Raw genomic sequence first — 19,482 nt, forward strand, 5'->3', positions numbered from 1 at the left:
AATGGCGATGGCACTGTCATTAATGTTGATGGTAACATTATCGGTGTTTTTTTCGTGTAAGTAGATTCTCTATATAAAACTCGTATTTCTAATAGACTGCCGCGAAATATTAAAAAAGCGGACGTTATTTTAATTGACTCCGATGCATCGAGAATTTTACCTCCGCGAGGAGCACCGATGGACCACCCATATACAAATGCATGCGTGGTCTCCATAAAAAAATTGTACATTACACACGGTGCAGTTGAGCACGTATGAATATAAGTTAGATCAGATTTTTAGATTTCTAATCGCGGGTATCATTTACATTGTAAACACGGTGTAGTTCTTCGCCGTAGTCATATCAATTTCCATTCGGATGTGACAAACATTTAGTAACAACTCGATCTCGTTGGGACATTGTCTGACACGTCATATTATTCGGTGCAACCATGCACTCTAAAACGATCGTTCTTGATTGAGTCCACGGTGCAACATACTAAAGTATATATCTTAAGGGGAAATGTTTATACACATTTGTTTAACCTCGGCGAGGGGGACTAGAGGGGGCTGAATTTTAAATAGTTTAAAAATCATAGTTACAATATTCTTTCATCACATTTATGTACTATCGTTGCATTTTACGATCTCTGTTGCTAATGGCACTCGTTTTGCAAAGACTGGCGTCTACATCTCATTTGCTTGTCTCTCGTTTCCATTAGCACCACTTAAAAATCTTAAATTATATCAGACCCTTTAGCCGGTAAACGACTGACACAGTTGTTGTTTAGACAGGGCGTACTTTTCAGAAATACCTTATATACCTTCTATTCATCAGAAATATGTTTAAGGCTTCGCGGCTGAAGTAAACTTAAAAATGTATATATGACTGATTCGATACTAAATAAGCGATTGCAATTAGTTTAAAACTATTCCAAATTCACCTCAACAGGCATACTGACGACGGAGACGCGAAAGTTTGGCACCGAAGAAGCTGGGAGAGAAGATACGTGCGATCGCATCATTAACCATATACCTCATTGCCATGTGAAATCAGCCGTACCTCCGGAAATCACCGGCACATGGGTTTCAAAAAGGCAAGCGATGTTTTTCAAATTTTCTTAACCTTTCGGATACAATAGGGAATTTTGTAACATACTAATATGGCACTCGAGTGAATGGCAATTAACCAAGCACCTAGTAGTCGGCGGTTGACTAATATTTAACCATGTGTTTTTCGAATCGTATAAAATCCGCATCTCCTAATTATTAGGCTTTTTATCGATGGGAGGGTCCATTTAATAACGTCGCACGCCTCTATATCTCGAGGCTAAATGAAAAGAATGGTGCGGTAGGTCACAGCAGGATCGCGCGATCCCAAAGATAAACTTTCAATATCCATTCTAATATTTTCTATTCATTTCATCTCTGCCACAAGGAATGTACCGTATTACCAAAGATCTTATTACTTCAAACGTGGACTTCATAAAACGAGTCCAAGCCTCGAACGATGAAATAGCCTTTCAAAATTTCTTTCCGGTGTCCCAATTCATAAAAGCAAAGTACCGCATTTGTCCGGTAAGCGTATAGTCAGTTCGCAGATGTTAGCCAGATTTTTGGGTACACGCACGAACATAAACTGTATCAGTCTGTACACCGCGTGTGTGCTTGCAGTTCTACTGAATTACATGTCAGTAAAACAGCTCACTTTCATTCATCTTGACCTGACTGACAATCTTTATAGAAGCCATCATTATTTCGCCACGTTTTGTCCAAATGTTCAATAAAGCCTTACCTATACCATTTCTATTTTAGAGTAGTAACTCTCTACTAAAATTATCAGAATATCTGCAGTTAACCCCCGATACCCCCGATATACCGCCCACATCGGTGCAGAACGATTTTGGTGGTACAGAGAGTATGGCGGTATATCGGGGTGTTTTACTATGTATTTGTATAGAGATGTACGAAAACCTGGTGGTATAGGGGGCGGTATATGTTGTTAATTGGAGGGCGGTATATCGGGGGTTCACTGTACCCTCAAAATTGGACTGATTTTTGGTTAATTTTCGATGTCAAACTGTGGTGAAAACTACGGGAGAGACCAAGGTAATCGCGCACTTGAACGGAGATTCGTTTCTGTCCGTTCATGACCCACTGATGGCTTAAAACGTGCACCGATTGACCAAATACCCCTGTGGTGACCAAGGGAAATCTCATAAACCACACTTCTACATATTTACAAATATAGGGGAAATGTTATCGGACGATGTGGGAAGAAACCTTATCTCTGTATTTATAGGATTTCTTATTAATTGCCGGGGAAACTGTTAAAAGATTTCGGGATCCAATTTCTCGATAGCAGATGAGAATATTAGAACGATACACGTACGATTAATTTAAAGCCGATAGATATTACGAAACTTTTTCTGGTTTTATTGATCTGTATATGATGACGCTCCATCTGCCAATGCAACCGTATTCTCTGATAAGACACGCACCGACTAAAATAGGCATAGAAAAATACCGTAAAATGAACCGTAAAGATTATTCCAAACGATTGATGAAGATTTCACGATTTCCAAAATTGTGAAATGTGAATGGGAACAATAAAATTTGACCTAGTCGAATTGAGTAAATATATTATTTGATTTTGTGGGCGGATTTCCGCCAAATGCTCAATTTATCTTTACTGGTACGAACTATTTACCGACCCACTCCGACAAGTGGGCATATTATTTGATTTCATACGGAAATCCTGGTCTTAACTTCCCGTCCACTATGAAATGCATGAATCGGTGATGGGATTGAGCTTTATAATGCAAATCGCATATGAACTATAACTTCGAATTCCAGGCAGTACCAAGTTTCTCAGTTACGAGCTACATTCAACCCAAGGGGCGGATCTAGGGGGGTCTCTGGGGTCCGGACCCCTGCCTTCCCTTTGGGGTTGCCCATGTCTTGATCGTTGAAAATTTTTTATACCTAGTTTCTTTAAACAATGAATGACAATATGCCTTCTCCTCTTCATAGCTTGGCTCACAAGCTAGTCTACGTATAGCTTGTGATACAAGCTACGGAGAGGAGACTTAGTCCGGTCTTGACTGGTAGCATTTCCCTTAAACGCTGCAAAAGATCACGGGTCTGTTTATTCGACAACTGTTTGCTTGATAAATAATTAATCTTGAGATAATCTTCATAATAAAGTCGTGTAGAATTCATATCAAAATGCTTTATTATCAATCAGAATATATCTTTATCAGTTCGTAGCATTTAAATTAACATTCATATTGTTGTTCAAGATGCTGTTAATTGCGCCATTTTTGCCCGATTTTCCAATAAATGTCTATAGTCGAGGGGGGACACCCCCTAGAGCTCCCCCCTCGGGGCCGTGGGCCCCTCGGGCTTCGCCACTGCACGACTTGCAGTTTTAGGTAGAAGTCACTATTTTGCCCCTTAGTTCCTGTTTGGACCCCTGCCTTCTTTCAATCCTATATCCGCCCCTGCAATAGTTGAAATAAGTTCATATTTTGATGCCGTTGAAACCGTAGAAATAATGTTTATATATACATCGATACCTAGTATGCGTTCTATGTTCCATGAGTATGCGTTCTATGAGTCCATGTGCACCGTTATCAATATTGGCATTTCAAAATAAAAATAACTATCATGAATTTGGTGTTTATTTTTTGTAACCAAATATATTTCATTACTTTATTTGTGATAAATTTTGTCGATAATTGTTTTGAGAGGATGTGAACTACGTCATCGATATATCGGAGGTAGACTGGTTACCGGTGAATTCAATTCAATTAAAATATTTCAAATATAACTCAATTCAATTCAAATATTACTTCAATGATCGTTAAATATCATATCACTCATATAACATTTTCATTGTCGACAATATTACGCAATATATTTTTTTTATTTTCCGAGGCCCAAGGCGTCAATAAACTTTCAAATTCGTTTTCGTCTTTACTTTGGTGTCGAGTAACAGAGTCAGGGTCAGAATAGAAAACATGGGACTTGTTAAGACCTGGACATCAAGCGAAAAAAAACTCTGTCGGGACCACTGAGGTGGTCCAAACTATAGCTCTGCGGTAGACTAATGGATTAATCATTTCATATTGTTGCATGGCTGAATAAAACTCATATATTCGCTCGAACACGATTTTAAACAATTGAAATATTTAGTTGAGTTTGATCCATGCATAATCACGATTTGTCATTCTACGGGTAAATTCTTCGCCGTGATTCAAACAATTAATCGACATTATACCGTTGCTCGAAGTTTTTATCACTTAACGGGATCTTTAAAACCGAGACACGTACGCGCCTTTTATACGAACGAAAATTGTCAACCCATTAATAAAAACATTACCATAGAGCACTGCCCACTAGTTGCAATAAATATTGCACTTATTGATCATAGTTGTTATTGCGATAATCTCTATGATATAGAGTTTAGATTAACGAGAAATTGATACTTCCATTTTAGATATTTCAAGAATATTTTACCGTAAATACTGTAAAGGTTCTATATGCCAATTTCATGTTTGCTGGGATATCTTAAGGAATTCACGTAGTAAATGTTTGATGAAATAACATTTCGACTCAGGGAGGTCATGCGCCTTCCCACAGCGCCATAAATACAGCAGACTAGTATGTGTGAAAATTCATTGCATGTTGGACGCCAAAAGTTTGTCGCACAGACTTTCACACGTTTGACACTTCACCAAAGTTTACATTTCTCCCAAATATTCCATTAGCGCCTAATGCGATGTAGTTATGCGATTTTGAATGGAATTTGAATTCTAGATAATCATTGTATATAACTTTCATTATGCAATACTCACCGGGGAAATACTTGTGTAAATAAGGTTGAGTATGGAGGTAAATAGTCGAACACTCAGATTGCAGTCGAAGAAATTGAATCTTCGCACCACGAAGCATGTCAGTGATGTGAAGGATCGGGCTCTAGTGCCCAAAAAAGTCTAAATCTTTCTTTGAATCTGTATTCGGTTAAAATGCGTAAAACGCTTGCTCCCGACATAGAATTGACACTAATGGCGATAAAACCAAAAACAAAGTACAAGGGATGACACAAGCACAAAGTTACATTCCAGGTTACATAAAACAGCAGCAGTTTTCGAAATTGATTAACAATGATATCTATATCTATTTACATAGATACTGGTGGGAGCATACCTTCTTTAATGTATTTCAGTACATTCAAAATAGTAGGTTTATCAAAAATTAACGATATACCCAATCACTATCTGCATGATTGTCTTCAAGGTGTTGAAGCGTAGGACTATGGTGGACGGAATGGGTTTTGTAAAATACCTCGGAAATGTAAAACGGCCCACAATAGCAATTTGAATCATTTTGGGGCATTTACATTCGAAATAGCTTACTATATAGCCTATGGTATGAAATAATCAAATTATGCTCCTACGGTTTTAAGAGTCTTCGTGATATTGACTTATTAAGCCTGTGGGTGTCTTGTCGAACAAGTGGGGGAGCCTTTTATCGTCTATAAAGTCGAACAACTTCCCGCAGACCCCGTAGTGGGTCGCCTTTAATCCGCCATGCGTCAATATTGACGTGCATTAAATCCGAAACCCGGCGTGAATTCATAAGCACTTCAAAAGAATTGTGTTCGCGTCACTATCTTGTAATTTACTCGTTGATTTTACTAGAAGAATTGTATTGTATTGTTTGGCTTTGCCGCCGCCGCCGACGACGATACCGAATCGTTTTCCCGAGGCTTCGCTGTCGTCGATTTCTATAAGTCGGGCTTCATCACTTTCCCATCTTTGCATCTCAAAAGACAGGAAGTCATTGTATTCTAATAAAGACGTGTAGATCTTCTTTATACTCCCCGTCAATTGTTATAGGTTTCTTCTTTATCATCTGCGCAGTCTTCGATGATTTTTAAGTGCATACGCATTCTAGATTTAACCTCCATGTAGGGATTGATAAAAACATGCAACAAACGTAAAAGCTACACATGAAATGCGTGTCTTTGAAATGATATAAGAATTATGTTTAAAGCCCATTTTCAGATTGTAGTTTTTTAATGACAAAATGCTTTAAATACGCGTGATAATGTAATTTTTGATCGTCATTCCAGATGTGAAATTCGGCCGGGACCGGAGTATCTTCTGAGAAAATACATTTTCCGGAATAGTACTTCGTTCGAAGCGCACCAGTACTACTACGAAGATTCGCAGTGTTCCCGACCTCTGTACGGAGCAATCGCGAGAGGCAGTGTGAAAATGTTGCGCGAATCGTGGACAGTGCCCGGAGGCACAGAAGCCGAGTACTATCTATCGCAAGTCACCATAATTCCATATCAGCCCGATATGGCCGAGAAGCTGCAACGCAAATTCAACCAGACCTGTCCGAAAATGTTCGCCGGTAAATTCTGGCGACCGTTCAAAACGTACGATATTTTCAACTACGTCGAAAGTCGAAAGCCTGGCAGGGTTATTATTCTTGACCACGACTGCACCCACGCGGTCGGCTTCACGATGCACGAACTGCAGCTGTTGAGGCTCGAAGTCAGGTCGCATTTTCATCCGTTCTACGTCAGAAGGGAACTGTATTTGGGGTGTTTACATACGGACAAAAATCAGCGACAGCAATACCGACCGACCTGTTATCAGGAACCTTTGTTGAGCCACGAGGTACGTAGTTAGTGATTCTCTTCAACTCTTCGGTGGAGTAAGGGGGTAGACGGGCCCACCCCCTTCAAAGTTCGAATGAGCCCTCCAGAGAGTCTGGGAAAACTTTTGCGAAGAAAATTTCAAAAAGAATGAAATAAATTCAAGTGGCCCTTATTAAGCAACGCTAATTTCTGACCACGATCGACGCGTTGTTTCGGAAACTCATTCGATGGAGACGACGAAGACTATGCTTTGCATATAATCGTTTTGTTATACTGATAAGGACCAGAAAAGCCCCTTTTGTACTGATCTTTCCGTGGGAAGGCCACCAAGACCCCCATGAATGTTTCGCTTGCAGCCCTCGCATTGCCAAATCTGCCCTTTTCAAATTATGTGCCTATTCCAATTTTCAAGTCACCCCTTTCGGGAGAATCCTAGAACTGCCCTTGATTAATTCACCAGGTAAATTTTGTGTAGCCGATGCATGCATGAGAATGACTAAGCACTATCAATCTTCGGTTCGAAACTGGATTGCCAAACGGTAAATCTATAATCTGCCGTCCACGAAACGAAGTTGGCAGCATAAACACTTCTTTCATACCAACGCGTGCACACGCCATTCTGTTCGGGGTTGCATATACCAGATAGCCGAGTTTATAGCGGAGGTCTAAAGTGCTGTTTGACAAATGTATCTTGGTTTACGTGATGAAGGTTTAAGTGGGTACTATATGCTTTACTTGTCAAACACCATTTCGCGCCCCAATTTCGTATGTTGTATACGAGCTATGTGGAAATTGCTCTCGACTCTTATACACTCTTTTTCATCGCTTTCTTTCAAACGCGCGTGAATGTAATGGATCACCGATCGCGGATCAAATGGATGGAAATATTCCATCTACGTTTGCGTAGCTCACATTTTACGAGGACGTGGGAAAAATGAATTCGGGCAGAAAGAATAGTTCACCCAAAATAACAATAGAAATAATATAGCTGATTTCCAAAGTTAAAGTCTGAAAAGTATCATTAATGGAACGAACTATACCCTATACCTCTCCGGAGACCTATTGAAAAAATTTGAATTCTTTTTTATTCACGAATATATACTTATAATACATTTTGTGCAATTGCCAGTTTTGGAGGTGCCGTCCCTTCGTGAATAGATCTATCAAACCCGGGACACTAGTCTTGTTTGGCACGGATCAAACGGATCCCGGAGTGAGATAAACATCATGGCGGGAACCGTGCCCTCGCGCAAGGCGCCAAGGCTGACGTGGAAATTCAATACGCGTTCGACTCGGAGGGCTGGATAGCATTGTCGACGTCGATTAACGTCCGACATAGCGCTTTCTCGGTTAAGAAAAGAAGTCAACGCAAGAAATACCAAACTGGCATGTTTGTTGGTTTACTCATTGTGACAAGTAGAATTAAGACGTCCCGATAGCATCGGTTTATGAAGGCAATTTGTCTCGAATATGATAATTTAACGATTTGGAACCCAACAACTGACTGGCATTTCCCGTCCGACGACATACGGCATTACCCGTCTTTCGTTGATATGGGCCCTAAATAATGGAATAATTGCACTTATAAATATACAGAAGTTTGAAATTATATGAGATCTAGAATAGAAGATCGATGAGATTCAGGTGATTGCAATGAAACCCATTGGCTAAAGGTATTCCGGTATCAACTGAAATTGATATAAACCTGTTTGAATCAGTTCCAATTTCACCTTTAGACTTACATTATTTTACACCGCACTCACCACTTTATTAGAATTTAAAGAAAATAACGTTAAAAAAATATTGAAATCTCGAATACAGTTCTCCATTGTCACATACCGCGCAGCTCGTTGTAAGTAAGTTGTAAGGAAAACAAATAAAAGTAATGCCTGGTATATTGAAATGAAAACAACAGAATAAATGAACGTGAACTATAGTACGTACTATTTACCAACTATAAATTTGTTTACTTTCACTCTTTAGTAACTTGTGCGTCGAATGATTTATGCCGTTTTCGACTTAATGTGTCGTTGAGTAAACCGGTAGTTTATTCAGTACTCGGGCGATGTAAATAAAGAGATGTATAACGCTGTTGCGATATAGCATTTTATATGAAGAGGAATTTTTGATGATATCAAGCCATTATCAAACAGCATGGTGTTACAATCAGGGCGATTTATGTACACCTGTTACCGGGGACCACTGCCGAGCCAGATCCCCCGAAAGCTACATTTTTATTATCTTTGAGGCATAACTAGAATGATTTGTATATCTTCGATGATTATACGCGGGTGTTTGTGGGTTATCTTCTTCTGTTGGGGCTACACCTTAACATTCTTTTGGACCAAACGTAATGCGTGCTTTTGATGGAACGAGGTCTAATTTATATATGTGCGTCATTTGCGCTTTTAGTAATGGGCATGGGCATCAGGGGCGTCACTTTTTGAAGGGGTTCAGAATTATATTTTACACCGTATCCGCCGACCGCCGACGTTAAACGAGCATTTCTGAATTGGGGCGTTTTCTGGGCTTTTTAAGGCAAAATATTTATGAAATTACGGAATTACGGAATATGAATAAAATGAAAACATAGAAAAGCTTATGAATTTATACTTGTTTGTATCAGTTACCTAACATTTCATTTTGTGCACCCCTGCACACTCTCCTTGAATCCGCCCCTGGGTTTTCGATCAGCCCAAGGGCAAAAAGGAATTTTAGATCGAAAGAAATTTTAGGCGTACAATCCGCCTTTGGAAAGAGTTGGAAAAGATGTGTTTTCAGCCACAAATTTGTGTTTATCGAAGGGTTAATGTATATATAATGCGCATAGTTTTTTTCACTGATTGAATTAATCGAGATAATTTCCATCCTATAACCGCTATCGATAAACATGCCACTAACACTTAGATCAGTCCCGTCTGGATGAAAGGCTCAATCGAGTATTTATCGTAGACATGTTTTTTTTTAAAGGTTGGCGCCTCAGGTCACCACTTACAGCAAACGTGCGTCCTCTCCGCAGTGCAAATAATCTCGTATAATCATTCACCACCTTATTGCGGTTCCAAACTCTATTGGATAAAATATGAATCTGGTCCTCCAGTGAAGTTGGTATTTTCGTCTAGGGGTTATGCATATGACGTCACATTGTCATAGTCCGTCACACGCAGGTGACCAAAAGCTTGGAGTAATAATTTGACAGATGATTACTCCAAGCCAAAAGTAAGAATAATCGGTTGCCGGCCCAATATGGACGCCCTTATCGATGTCCTTGTTTTAGTTTTAGTTTTTATTTCATAATCGTCGTCGACACGGACGAAATGGATACCTGGTAAAGCCTATAGGTGTCCAGATCATTTTGTAATTATCAGCTTTTAGGTGACAGGGGATTTCTAATTGCGATGCTCTCAAAAATATCTGAAAATTAGTTCATGATAGACATTTAAGTAATACAGTCAACCCCCGACATACCGCCCACATCGGTGCAGAACGATTTTGGCGGTATAGAGAGTATGGCATGGCAGTATATCGAGGGTTGACTGTGTATTAGTTCATTGAGTATTTGATAAGTAATTTATATATCATTAGTTAAATAGAAAACTGATATTTCTTTTAATGTAAAAACATAACTTGATTCTTTTTTTTTTTAAGTTGATTGGGAGAAATCTGGTGATTTACACGATTAGAATTAGTAATTTAATTTGGAAATTTATTTGGTTATTCGTGATCACTTACATCGTTTCAATGATATTTATATTTGCAGACGATGGGCTGTCACGTGTGTCGCCGCATTCTCAATTCAGACGACTTTTTGCCGCCGGAATTACACCGCCGACCTGTTGAAACTAAAGTAGATCTACAAGGCGAATGGGTCAGCTATCGATGCGAGACGCGCCCTATGGGTATGTTCCTGACCAGGCGATTCACTTTCGAGAACGACCGAAAAACCTGGCAAGGACACTACTATTATTTCATGGACCCTTTATGCAAAATTAAAGCGTTCACGCTGTTCGCCTGGGGCACTTATTACGCCGGTCGACGTTCGAGCGTCGTCGAAAATACTTGGAACTACGATTTCAAAGTTGCCCATTTATCCGTAACTCCTAACGACAAATCCGTGGTGGAACATTTAACGCGAGATCGCAGTAAGGAAGGGTGTGGTCGAGCTGGACAATGGGAGATCGGCATTCAACAGGATATTACGAACTCACGCGGATGCTTAGCCCTCGGTTTGAAGGTGCCTCATATAGAATATGAAATTTTGAATATCGAAAAAGTACACGAGAAACAATGGTTATATTTCGGGCAGCGACCGAGCGACGGCAGTTCGCCGATCACTCCCCGACAAAGACCGACTTCTTTCCAGTTTCCGATGGTCCAATGCGGCCGCGTTGAGTCTAGGAATCGGATCGGGCGTCAGGGACAAACCGCCGCTATGCTAGCCACCGACGAACGACGATCGAACACCGCGGCAGCAGGTATCGGCATTTTGTCTATGACGGGGATTCTGATCCCGTTGATCATGACATTTACGTTATTACTTTCGTAGATCAACGTTTCGCGTAGTGTAACATCGTCGAGAGATATTCTGATACACAGAGATGGCAGCATAGATGAGTAGATCCAGAAACGGACAAAAATCAGTACATCGTCTGCGATCTGCTTATAGAAGAAGTTTCGAATATAATTATCTCAGGAGATTTGCGTTATACAGATTATATTTTAATTAGTCTAAGTATTATATATATTTATATAGTGAAATGTATTTCAACGCTTTTCGTCTGGAATCAACCGATGTTTTTCAAGCCGCACGTGGCTGCGCGGTATGTTTTAAGAGCGAACACAACTTTACATCACGCTATTTTCTAAATAAAAAAACTATTTTAGGCGTTTATGTACCGGTGTGTAAGAAAAAATTGATATTTTCTTTGATGGCGATCGGTAATTAACCCATTGTCGAGTGTAGTAAAGGTTTATTCAGAAAATACAAAATACGTTTAGATGACGGCGCAGCATGTGAATGAAATATCGAGATTGTATAAGACACAGCACAAGCTTTGCCATTCCGGCTTGCCAGGGTTTGATTGCCCAAGATTTCTTGGACGAAAAGGTTGCCACTAAGCGGTCACCAGTCTGTATATCTAGCCAATCACATAAGTAACGAATTAAACTGGTTTCCGGTCTCTATCTTCAATTAGAGTGACAGGCAACCAGTCTGCCAGTGAAATACAACGCTGATTGGCTTAGTAGACCGTTGGCCGCTTAGCGGCAACCTGTCCGCCCGAAATCTTGAGCAATGTAAGAGTCCAATGAAGGTTTTGCGGCCAGGGCTTTGATAGCTCACGCCGACACAAACCCTGGCCGCAAACTATTCATTGGACTTAAACATTGCCCAAGATTTCAAGCGAGGATGGAGCTACGCATCAGTATATCTTTCCTATAGGCTCTTTCAAAAATTCTTAAGTCTTTAGTTCTGTTCACTAAAAAAAACCATACTCATCATGACCACAAAGTTCCTATTAGCTTGTGGTGCGAGGTCATGTCTTCTGTGTTTAATAAGATATATTTTCAATATATGAACAAAAATAAACCTATTATCAAAAGTCAGCGCGCGGTTCCATTCTTCTTCAGTTGTCTCTAAGCGGATTTCATTCGAAACGTACAAATCCATTATTCAAACTAAACGTATAAATATATAATAAGCGATGACACCTTTGAAATGTTTGCACCACGCAAAAAACGGTCAATTGCCACCTAAAAACTTCAAAGAGCTGGATCCAGGTACAAGAGCGCTTCAGAATTGTTGAAAAAGGAGGTAAAACAACTTCAAGTCCGCGATGAAAGGATTTGAAAGCGAATCGATGATAGTTGTGACAAGACTCATAAAATATACAGCGTGCCCCGGAAAATGGTTTATAGTTATCAATCTGTTTTTGATTAGACAGTTAATCAGATAAAATATCGTGCGATTAAGATATATAAGGATGTTTGTTTTCTCGGTAAAAGACTTGAGGTAAATATCGCCTTTCCTGTGCAGTATTGAATTCAAGATGGCAACCAGACAGGTTGCTCGCGAGACCAGAACTTCGAAAGCTTGAATTAAGCGGTTTAATTCGAATTAATTTTTTTTCTCTTCCCGCAGAAGCCAATTCAATATCGCATCGCCTTCAACGAAGATTGTCGACATTCTTAGCCGATATTTTGGAAACGAATGTGACGCTGTATTTTCTGAGAGAAGAACCTTGATAAGGAATTTCATAATTTCTCCATTGGCACACAGACTTTAAAACGGAGTCTTAGGTTGAAACCGCTAATAATACTCACAACGATGTAGTTATTTCGAAGTGAAGTCACATTATTTGAAACAGTGAAAAGGTATAGGAATATCCTTAGTGACAAAATTGGCTATTTCATTATTACTACACTGCGCATATTGTATTATCAAGTCGGTTCCGGGAGCATCTTCACTATCAATCTTTAATTCATTACTGTACAGTCATATGCATCATTATAATGCCCTGAAATCTTCTACCCAGATCGTATAATATCATAAATCACACAGAGTTATAACTAATTATCCAATCAATGAGAAATATGTTATTAGTAACCAAACTGACTGCCATTTTTTGGGACACACAAGTTGAGTCCACGGTATTAGTAAGCTAATGGTGCAGTGAATTGTGTTCCTTTTCTGTAGTCTACGTCCAAACCCATTGGATTACTCTCCGAAATATTCATAATACATGTAGTTCTATCAGTAAGATCACAATATCCGTGATGCATGTACAATGAATGTAAAATCCCACAATCGATGAAAGAATAGAAAAATTACTGAAATATTAGAAATATTTCGGTCAGTCTAAAATGATATGACAAATGAATAAACAGAATATAAGGGTAGCATATAATATTTCTAATATTTTGATAAGCTTTTTTAGTTTTTCATCAATCGTGGGATTTTACATTCATAAAAATTCTACATTGCAATCAATTAAACTATGGACTCTAGAATCCACGTAAGCCATTCTACGAATGATGAACTAGTTTTTCAATCATTCTGGTGGCGAAGCGCAATGCATTTGACCATGGACTAGTATTATATAGAGTCCATGGTTTCACGTATATCTAATGGAACTTGGACGTTCGAATGAAGTCGATCAGTTCATGTACATAGAAAAATTATTAAGATTGACACGGTAGGTCTCTCTCAAGGGTCCTCCAGGAGCTCAAGAGGCCATTTAGGGAAGAAAAGCTGTATTTACAAATTGTACATTACGCTATTATATCACCTGCCCTAGTGACCGTCATTTTTCGATGAAATAGTTACTGAGATAAGATTCCACGTACACACGTTTCTATCATTTGCCATTTATCATGCAAATGTATCGACTGTAGGAACCAAACGTGGGATAAAAGCCATTTGCGTAAGATTCAATCTTTAGCCTGAATCTTCAAAGTGTGGGTCATCATCTTTTAATTTCAATGATATCTATAAATACAGTCAGTCAACCACAGCCCTAAAGAAAAAATTGCCCCAGCTGAACGTTGACAGAAACCATTGACCTTGAAACTCACCACAATCATAGAACGTGTGATGAGCTTTGCTGGAAATACCATGTTAATCCACCATTTATCGCCCCCTGGTATACATATAATGAAATAAATTACCTTGTAACTCAACAAAATATGCACAGGCGCCAATATATCTTGAAATACCATGTTAATCCACCATATGCGCCCTGGTGTACATATGGATGAAAGAATGGACGAAAATTGAACACAATAGCTCTTTAGAATGGTCACGTTTAAAATGTTACTACATATGCTGAAAATTAGGAACAAAACAACACTTTTTTCCAGTCACATTTAATAATCATATTTTCTTATAAACGTTAACATCTATACTTCTCATCGTTTAATTGTTTAATATTTACAAATTTTACACATTAAATGTCTATGCACATGATTTTGACGAATCGTAACAAACGAACGTTAATAACTTTCTATATATAATTATTCGATCTAACAAACATTTAACAAAAACGTCGACAAACTATATTCAAACGATAAAAGAACTTTTTTAACAGATTCAAAACTAGCACGCGAATATTACATGGATCATTAAGAATTATAAGGATTAAGTTCAAAAACGGCGGTTTAATTCAAATGCCTCCAAAGCAAGAGATGATCGAAAATTGTATAGATTGAAAATTGCCTGGACAAGACAATATTGAGAACATTTTTGGGCGAAAATCTAAATACTTGGCTTATTTCGGACAAATTCATGGAATTAAAAAGCAGAAAATAATTTAAACTCCCTAACATAAATGATCTTGTTTACGAGCCTGAAAAAGATATCTTGCAATCATTTTGAAGTCAAAAGCTTTAGCTATCCCAAGAACTACTAGGACACCGGTTCTATGCACTCAAATGGAGAAATGCAAATTTCTATCCAAAACCCTCCGATTCTATCGACAATCATAGCAGTAAACATAACATTCCATCTATCGAGTACGAATGACCTTCTCTAAATCAGAATGCAATATGATAAATACGTTTGACGAAGAGATTAAATACATGCATGATGACAATATCGTGAATTTGTTTTATCAGTACGGTAAACCTCGCCTTACTCTGACACGGTCAACTTGCACTCATGACTAACTCGGACAAAAAGGAAATAATTTTCTAATGCATTTTCCTATCCTTAATTCAGAATCCACTGACCTTGAACTGATTTAGTCAGTCCTGGTTTGTCCGTGTAAGGCGAGGTTAACTGTATTTAGTTTGACTAGAATATTTCAATTACCACGCTCGTATCACTATATATATATATATATATATATATATATATATATATATATATATATATATATATATATATATATATATGATACATATACATACAATCAAAAATACATTACGTATTTTCTATACAATACATTAGTTTAATACAATATGTTACATGTATATCACAATGTTCTAAAAGGTTATGGATTCTACTAACACGCGGCCCAGTTTCATGACAAAAGTTAAACTCATATATCTTCGATCGATTTCAATAAGCACAAACATTTAAGAGGCCAGGCCCGCACTTCAAGGGGTTTGCTTATCGTTGATGGTCCGCTCGAACACTGGCACTGGCCTAAAGAAAATTTGAAGCATCGATTTAACAACATCCATTCATTGGCAACACTTTTTCTTTTAGTTCTCATTCCACTTTCGTGAAAATTGAACCCCTCCCCGAGACAGGGCTGTTTACAGGCCCGAATATGGTTAAAATCTTTCATAAAACTAGACCTTGTTAAATAGACCCTACAAACCTTTCATATTTCTTAGTATTCTAGGAAATCTAAGACTAGTATTGAGAGTACAGGCGCTAAAATATGCAGATATACAGCAGTTATGCGGTATGTCAATGAAAAGAAAATAACATTATTCAAATGCATAGATATCCGGGCATTTCATTTAGTCATACTATTTAGTATTACCATGGGGAGGTGTGTGAGAATGATGTATGATTGGAGTGAACATTCTCTCCCATCTCCCTGGTTTAACACACAGCACACCCGCCCAACACAGCATTTGAGTCTCTATCACAGATCCTCCATCTGGTACAGCTCCTTAGTAATGGATTATTAATATGCGATGTTTTTGAAGTAACCATCAAAAATTACAATTTCTAATTCTGTACAGTCAGATTAAACCAACAACACTGGTAGAACGCAACACTGCAGTTGATTTTGACCAGGGAGCAGGTGCTTACAAGTTGGTCGCAGGTAACTGGCGGATAACTGGCAAAATGAAAATCCAAACTGCACCAAATTCTGAGTAACTGGCCACAGTCTTAAGAGTCAAACCTCATCTAGCAGTCAAGGTAAAAGGTACCCGAGGTAAAATTCCCAAATCTACCAATGAAGGTATAGAACACCCGTTTCCAATCTTTAACCCTTTCAGTGCGTATACAACACAGTGCGGTGAATAGATCAGTGATGGACTTTGGTAGTACACCGTGGTGCAGTGTATTGGTGTAATTTGTTTTTATCACTCTTGAAAGATGGCAGCACCTGTCAAACACAGTGAAATGTATTAGTAATGATACGCCGCACCACGGTGTAGACACACCATAGTTGTATGCCTGTTAATCAACACATTAGGGAGGAATTTTTCAAAATTTTCAAATTATCTCCAGCAGTTTCGGTCTGCGTGTGATAGCGGCTTAAGTTCTATTCTAACGTTCCCATTAATGTGACTCATTAAAGTATCATTTCAGCAGAAAAAAATCATTGAAGGAGATAATATCCAATGCAATCGAAGTACGAATGCAATTCATTTCAGTTGCAGGTAACTAAACTCTTACAGAGCTAATTTTGAAACGACGTACTGTTGATTATTACAACAATCATTTAGAGCTTGGGCTAGAGGTAAAAACCGATAAGAAATTATTTCTATGCAAATGAAGGAATTGCTTATAGGATCGCGAATATCCATTATATAATACAGCATAGGACATGTTATAGATGGAAGACACTGTATCGACATATGCACTGTATTTGTGCTTGTTTTGAAAATTTTGAAAGTGTTATTGTGTGTTTAAATTCTTTACACTTCTTCCTATAATATACTTTTCGCTTTCCACGAAATAAACTTTAACAAAGTTTTCAGGAATGTCCAGCTAAAATTGTTTTATTACCTAGGTTTAAAACACTCATAATTTGCAGTAGTAATAGAATTGCTGTGTAATACATAGTGAGCATTTACGTACATTCGACTATAAACTATAATCAAATCAGTCACACACTGAAAATCTGGTGAAAACCAGTCAGTTGTGGAAACTAGTCTTGAGATCCACAGCACGTTCAACAATGGCAACAGGAATGTGTAATCTAGCAAAAATTCTAGAGGGCGTCTGAGTAATTTTGTCGATGTATGCGACACTTACTCTTCTAACACTAAAGACATCCCAGTATTTGGGTGCCGCCCGCATTCAGCTAACTTATAATGAAGGCACTTATTCCGCTTCCAGTTCTACCGCTAGATGTGCAATCCTGCACATATAGATGTACATCTACATTTCTCATATGCAAGGGTTCATTACACATGCAAGTGGGTTTCAAGTAGCTAAATAACAAGTTAGAGCCTCACAGATGAAGAGAAATTCTGAAAACGACATTTTCGGGAATGTACCGCTAAAATGTTTCATTATCTACTTTAGGCTGACACTGATGATGAGCAGTGGTAATAGAAATGCGGTAAAACAAATTATGAGCATTTACAAGATCTAACAAAGAAGCCGGGGGTTGGAATGATTTGCAACTAATATATACTTTCCTATAAGACAAACTTGACATTAATCAACAACTAATGGAATGTCATAATGGAAAGTCCATACAAGTAGCTAAGAAATGTGGACTCTGAAATAATAAGTTTCAAGTCAAGGTTATATGAAAAGTCTTGGTACCAAGGTGACATTTTTTCTATCAGAAACTAAGCGTCCAGGGACACCTCACTTGGTGAAATGCATAAAATTTTGATAATTTCAATTTTCAATACCCCCGGTGAACAAATATATCAATCAATAACCATGAAACTCACTACAATCATGGAACATTCACACCTGAAAATTGCCTCTAGAGAAAGTCCAAATGTAGTATCTTTTATCTTTAAATTTGTAAATAGTGGGTTTTAAACTTATCATCTATTCTCCACGTCAAAGTTTGGCTATTCTACTAAATGTAAAAAAAGTCAAATTCAGCGAACAACGGCCTCCAGTCAGTCATCTTGATTACGATCAAGCCAGTATTTCAGGCAGCAGTTTATCTAGGCTGGCTACATCTACACACTAAATATCAAGTGATCTATTTAAGTGTCATCAAAATTTCCCAAAATAACTGGATTCCGACTACGGACAAAAAGCTTCATCTGTCCATGTTAACCCATGTTTCATTTAGGTGTCTGCATCGTGCTCTGGTGGCTCATTAGGTTAGAGTGCTGTTCTGCCATTCTGCTGGTTAAGCGTTCGATTTTCAACTTGAAATAATTTCAAACTTGAGCGCATATGTGCATGCGTACTTCAACTAAAACGCGTATACATGTACTCACAGATACTTCCGATTCTCTCATAGGAAAACAATTAATGGTGCACAGCTCACCTGACGCCATTCCAACTAGCGCAAATTGTTCGTGGCATCATCAGCACATGCGAATGAAGGAAGCATTTAACGAAAATGTTGAATCCAAATCCGTTCACATCACGTAATCAAATCACGTAAGAATTCAAATTTGTTAGAACACAAACTCACTATTGTGATCATTCTCGTAAATAACGTTTAGCAGCTACGTTCCATGGTTTAACCAAGGCATATATATATATATATTTATATATATTGATATACAATATTCAAGTTCTCTCTAAACAGGAATCGACGTTACACTCGGAATTTTGTTTCTGTTCCATCAGCAGTCCATAGGACAACAGTTCGATTATCTAACCACGCTAATTTGACTAGTTTTAAAATGTTCGTCGAGGCCGTTACGTTGCACGGCGGAGTTGGACACGCTTTGATGCATTTAGTCTGACTTTGTCCCAAACTGAATACTGAAGTGGAGGCATTCTGGAACGAGTAAAAACATAATGATGGTTAGTTCATTCTTCTGAAATTAACTTTCTCAAATAAAAACTGAACGTTAATGGTTTTCCAAGTAAAAAAAATTCAGAAATCTTTCGAGATATTTTTTTGGGACCATGATATCTGCAAACCAGCATTTGATGCCACAATCTATACATGAACAAGCATCCATCCTTGTTTTCGATACTATTTTGCATTCAA

General features: G+C 38.3%; 2 protein-coding genes across 2 annotated transcripts in view; one reads left to right on the plus strand and one right to left on the minus strand.

Moving 5' to 3' along the window:
* Position 1: 1 nt before the first annotated feature.
* Positions 2 to 11,442, plus strand: LOC141902077 (protein APCDD1-like). The gene is made up of 4 exons (XM_074789718.1): positions 2 to 56; positions 932 to 1,076; positions 6,119 to 6,674; positions 10,416 to 11,442. Exons 1-4 carry the CDS (start codon positions 2 to 4, stop codon positions 11,199 to 11,201), a joined length of 1,542 nt encoding a protein of 513 aa, XP_074645819.1. The 3' UTR covers positions 11,202 to 11,442.
* A 4,119-nt stretch (positions 11,443 to 15,561) lies between these two features.
* LOC141901119 (WD repeat-containing protein 7-like) overlaps positions 15,562 to 19,482 on the minus strand; it is a 47,773-nt gene continuing 43,852 nt past the window's right edge. The window contains exon 28 of the mRNA XM_074788206.1: positions 15,562 to 19,266. Coding sequence (XP_074644307.1) covers positions 19,081 to 19,266 — 186 coding nt within the window. The 3' untranslated portion in view covers positions 15,562 to 19,080. The remainder of the gene's footprint in view (positions 19,267 to 19,482) is intronic.

Source organism: Tubulanus polymorphus, chromosome 3 (assembly GCF_964204645.1).
Source record: "Tubulanus polymorphus chromosome 3, tnTubPoly1.2, whole genome shotgun sequence".
Classification (NCBI taxonomy): Eukaryota; Metazoa; Nemertea; class Palaeonemertea; order Tubulaniformes; family Tubulanidae; genus Tubulanus; species Tubulanus polymorphus.

Coding starts and splice junctions, on each gene's coding strand:
- LOC141902077 (XM_074789718.1), top strand. CDS start 2: ATGGCGATGGCACTGTCATTAATGTTGATGGTAACATTATCGGTGTTT. Junction 57..931: donor ATTATCGGTGTTTTTTTCGT/GTAAGTAGATTC, acceptor TCACCTCAACAG/GCATACTGACGACGGAGACG. Junction 1,077..6,118: donor GGCACATGGGTTTCAAAAAG/GCAAGCGATGTT, acceptor TCGTCATTCCAG/ATGTGAAATTCGGCCGGGAC.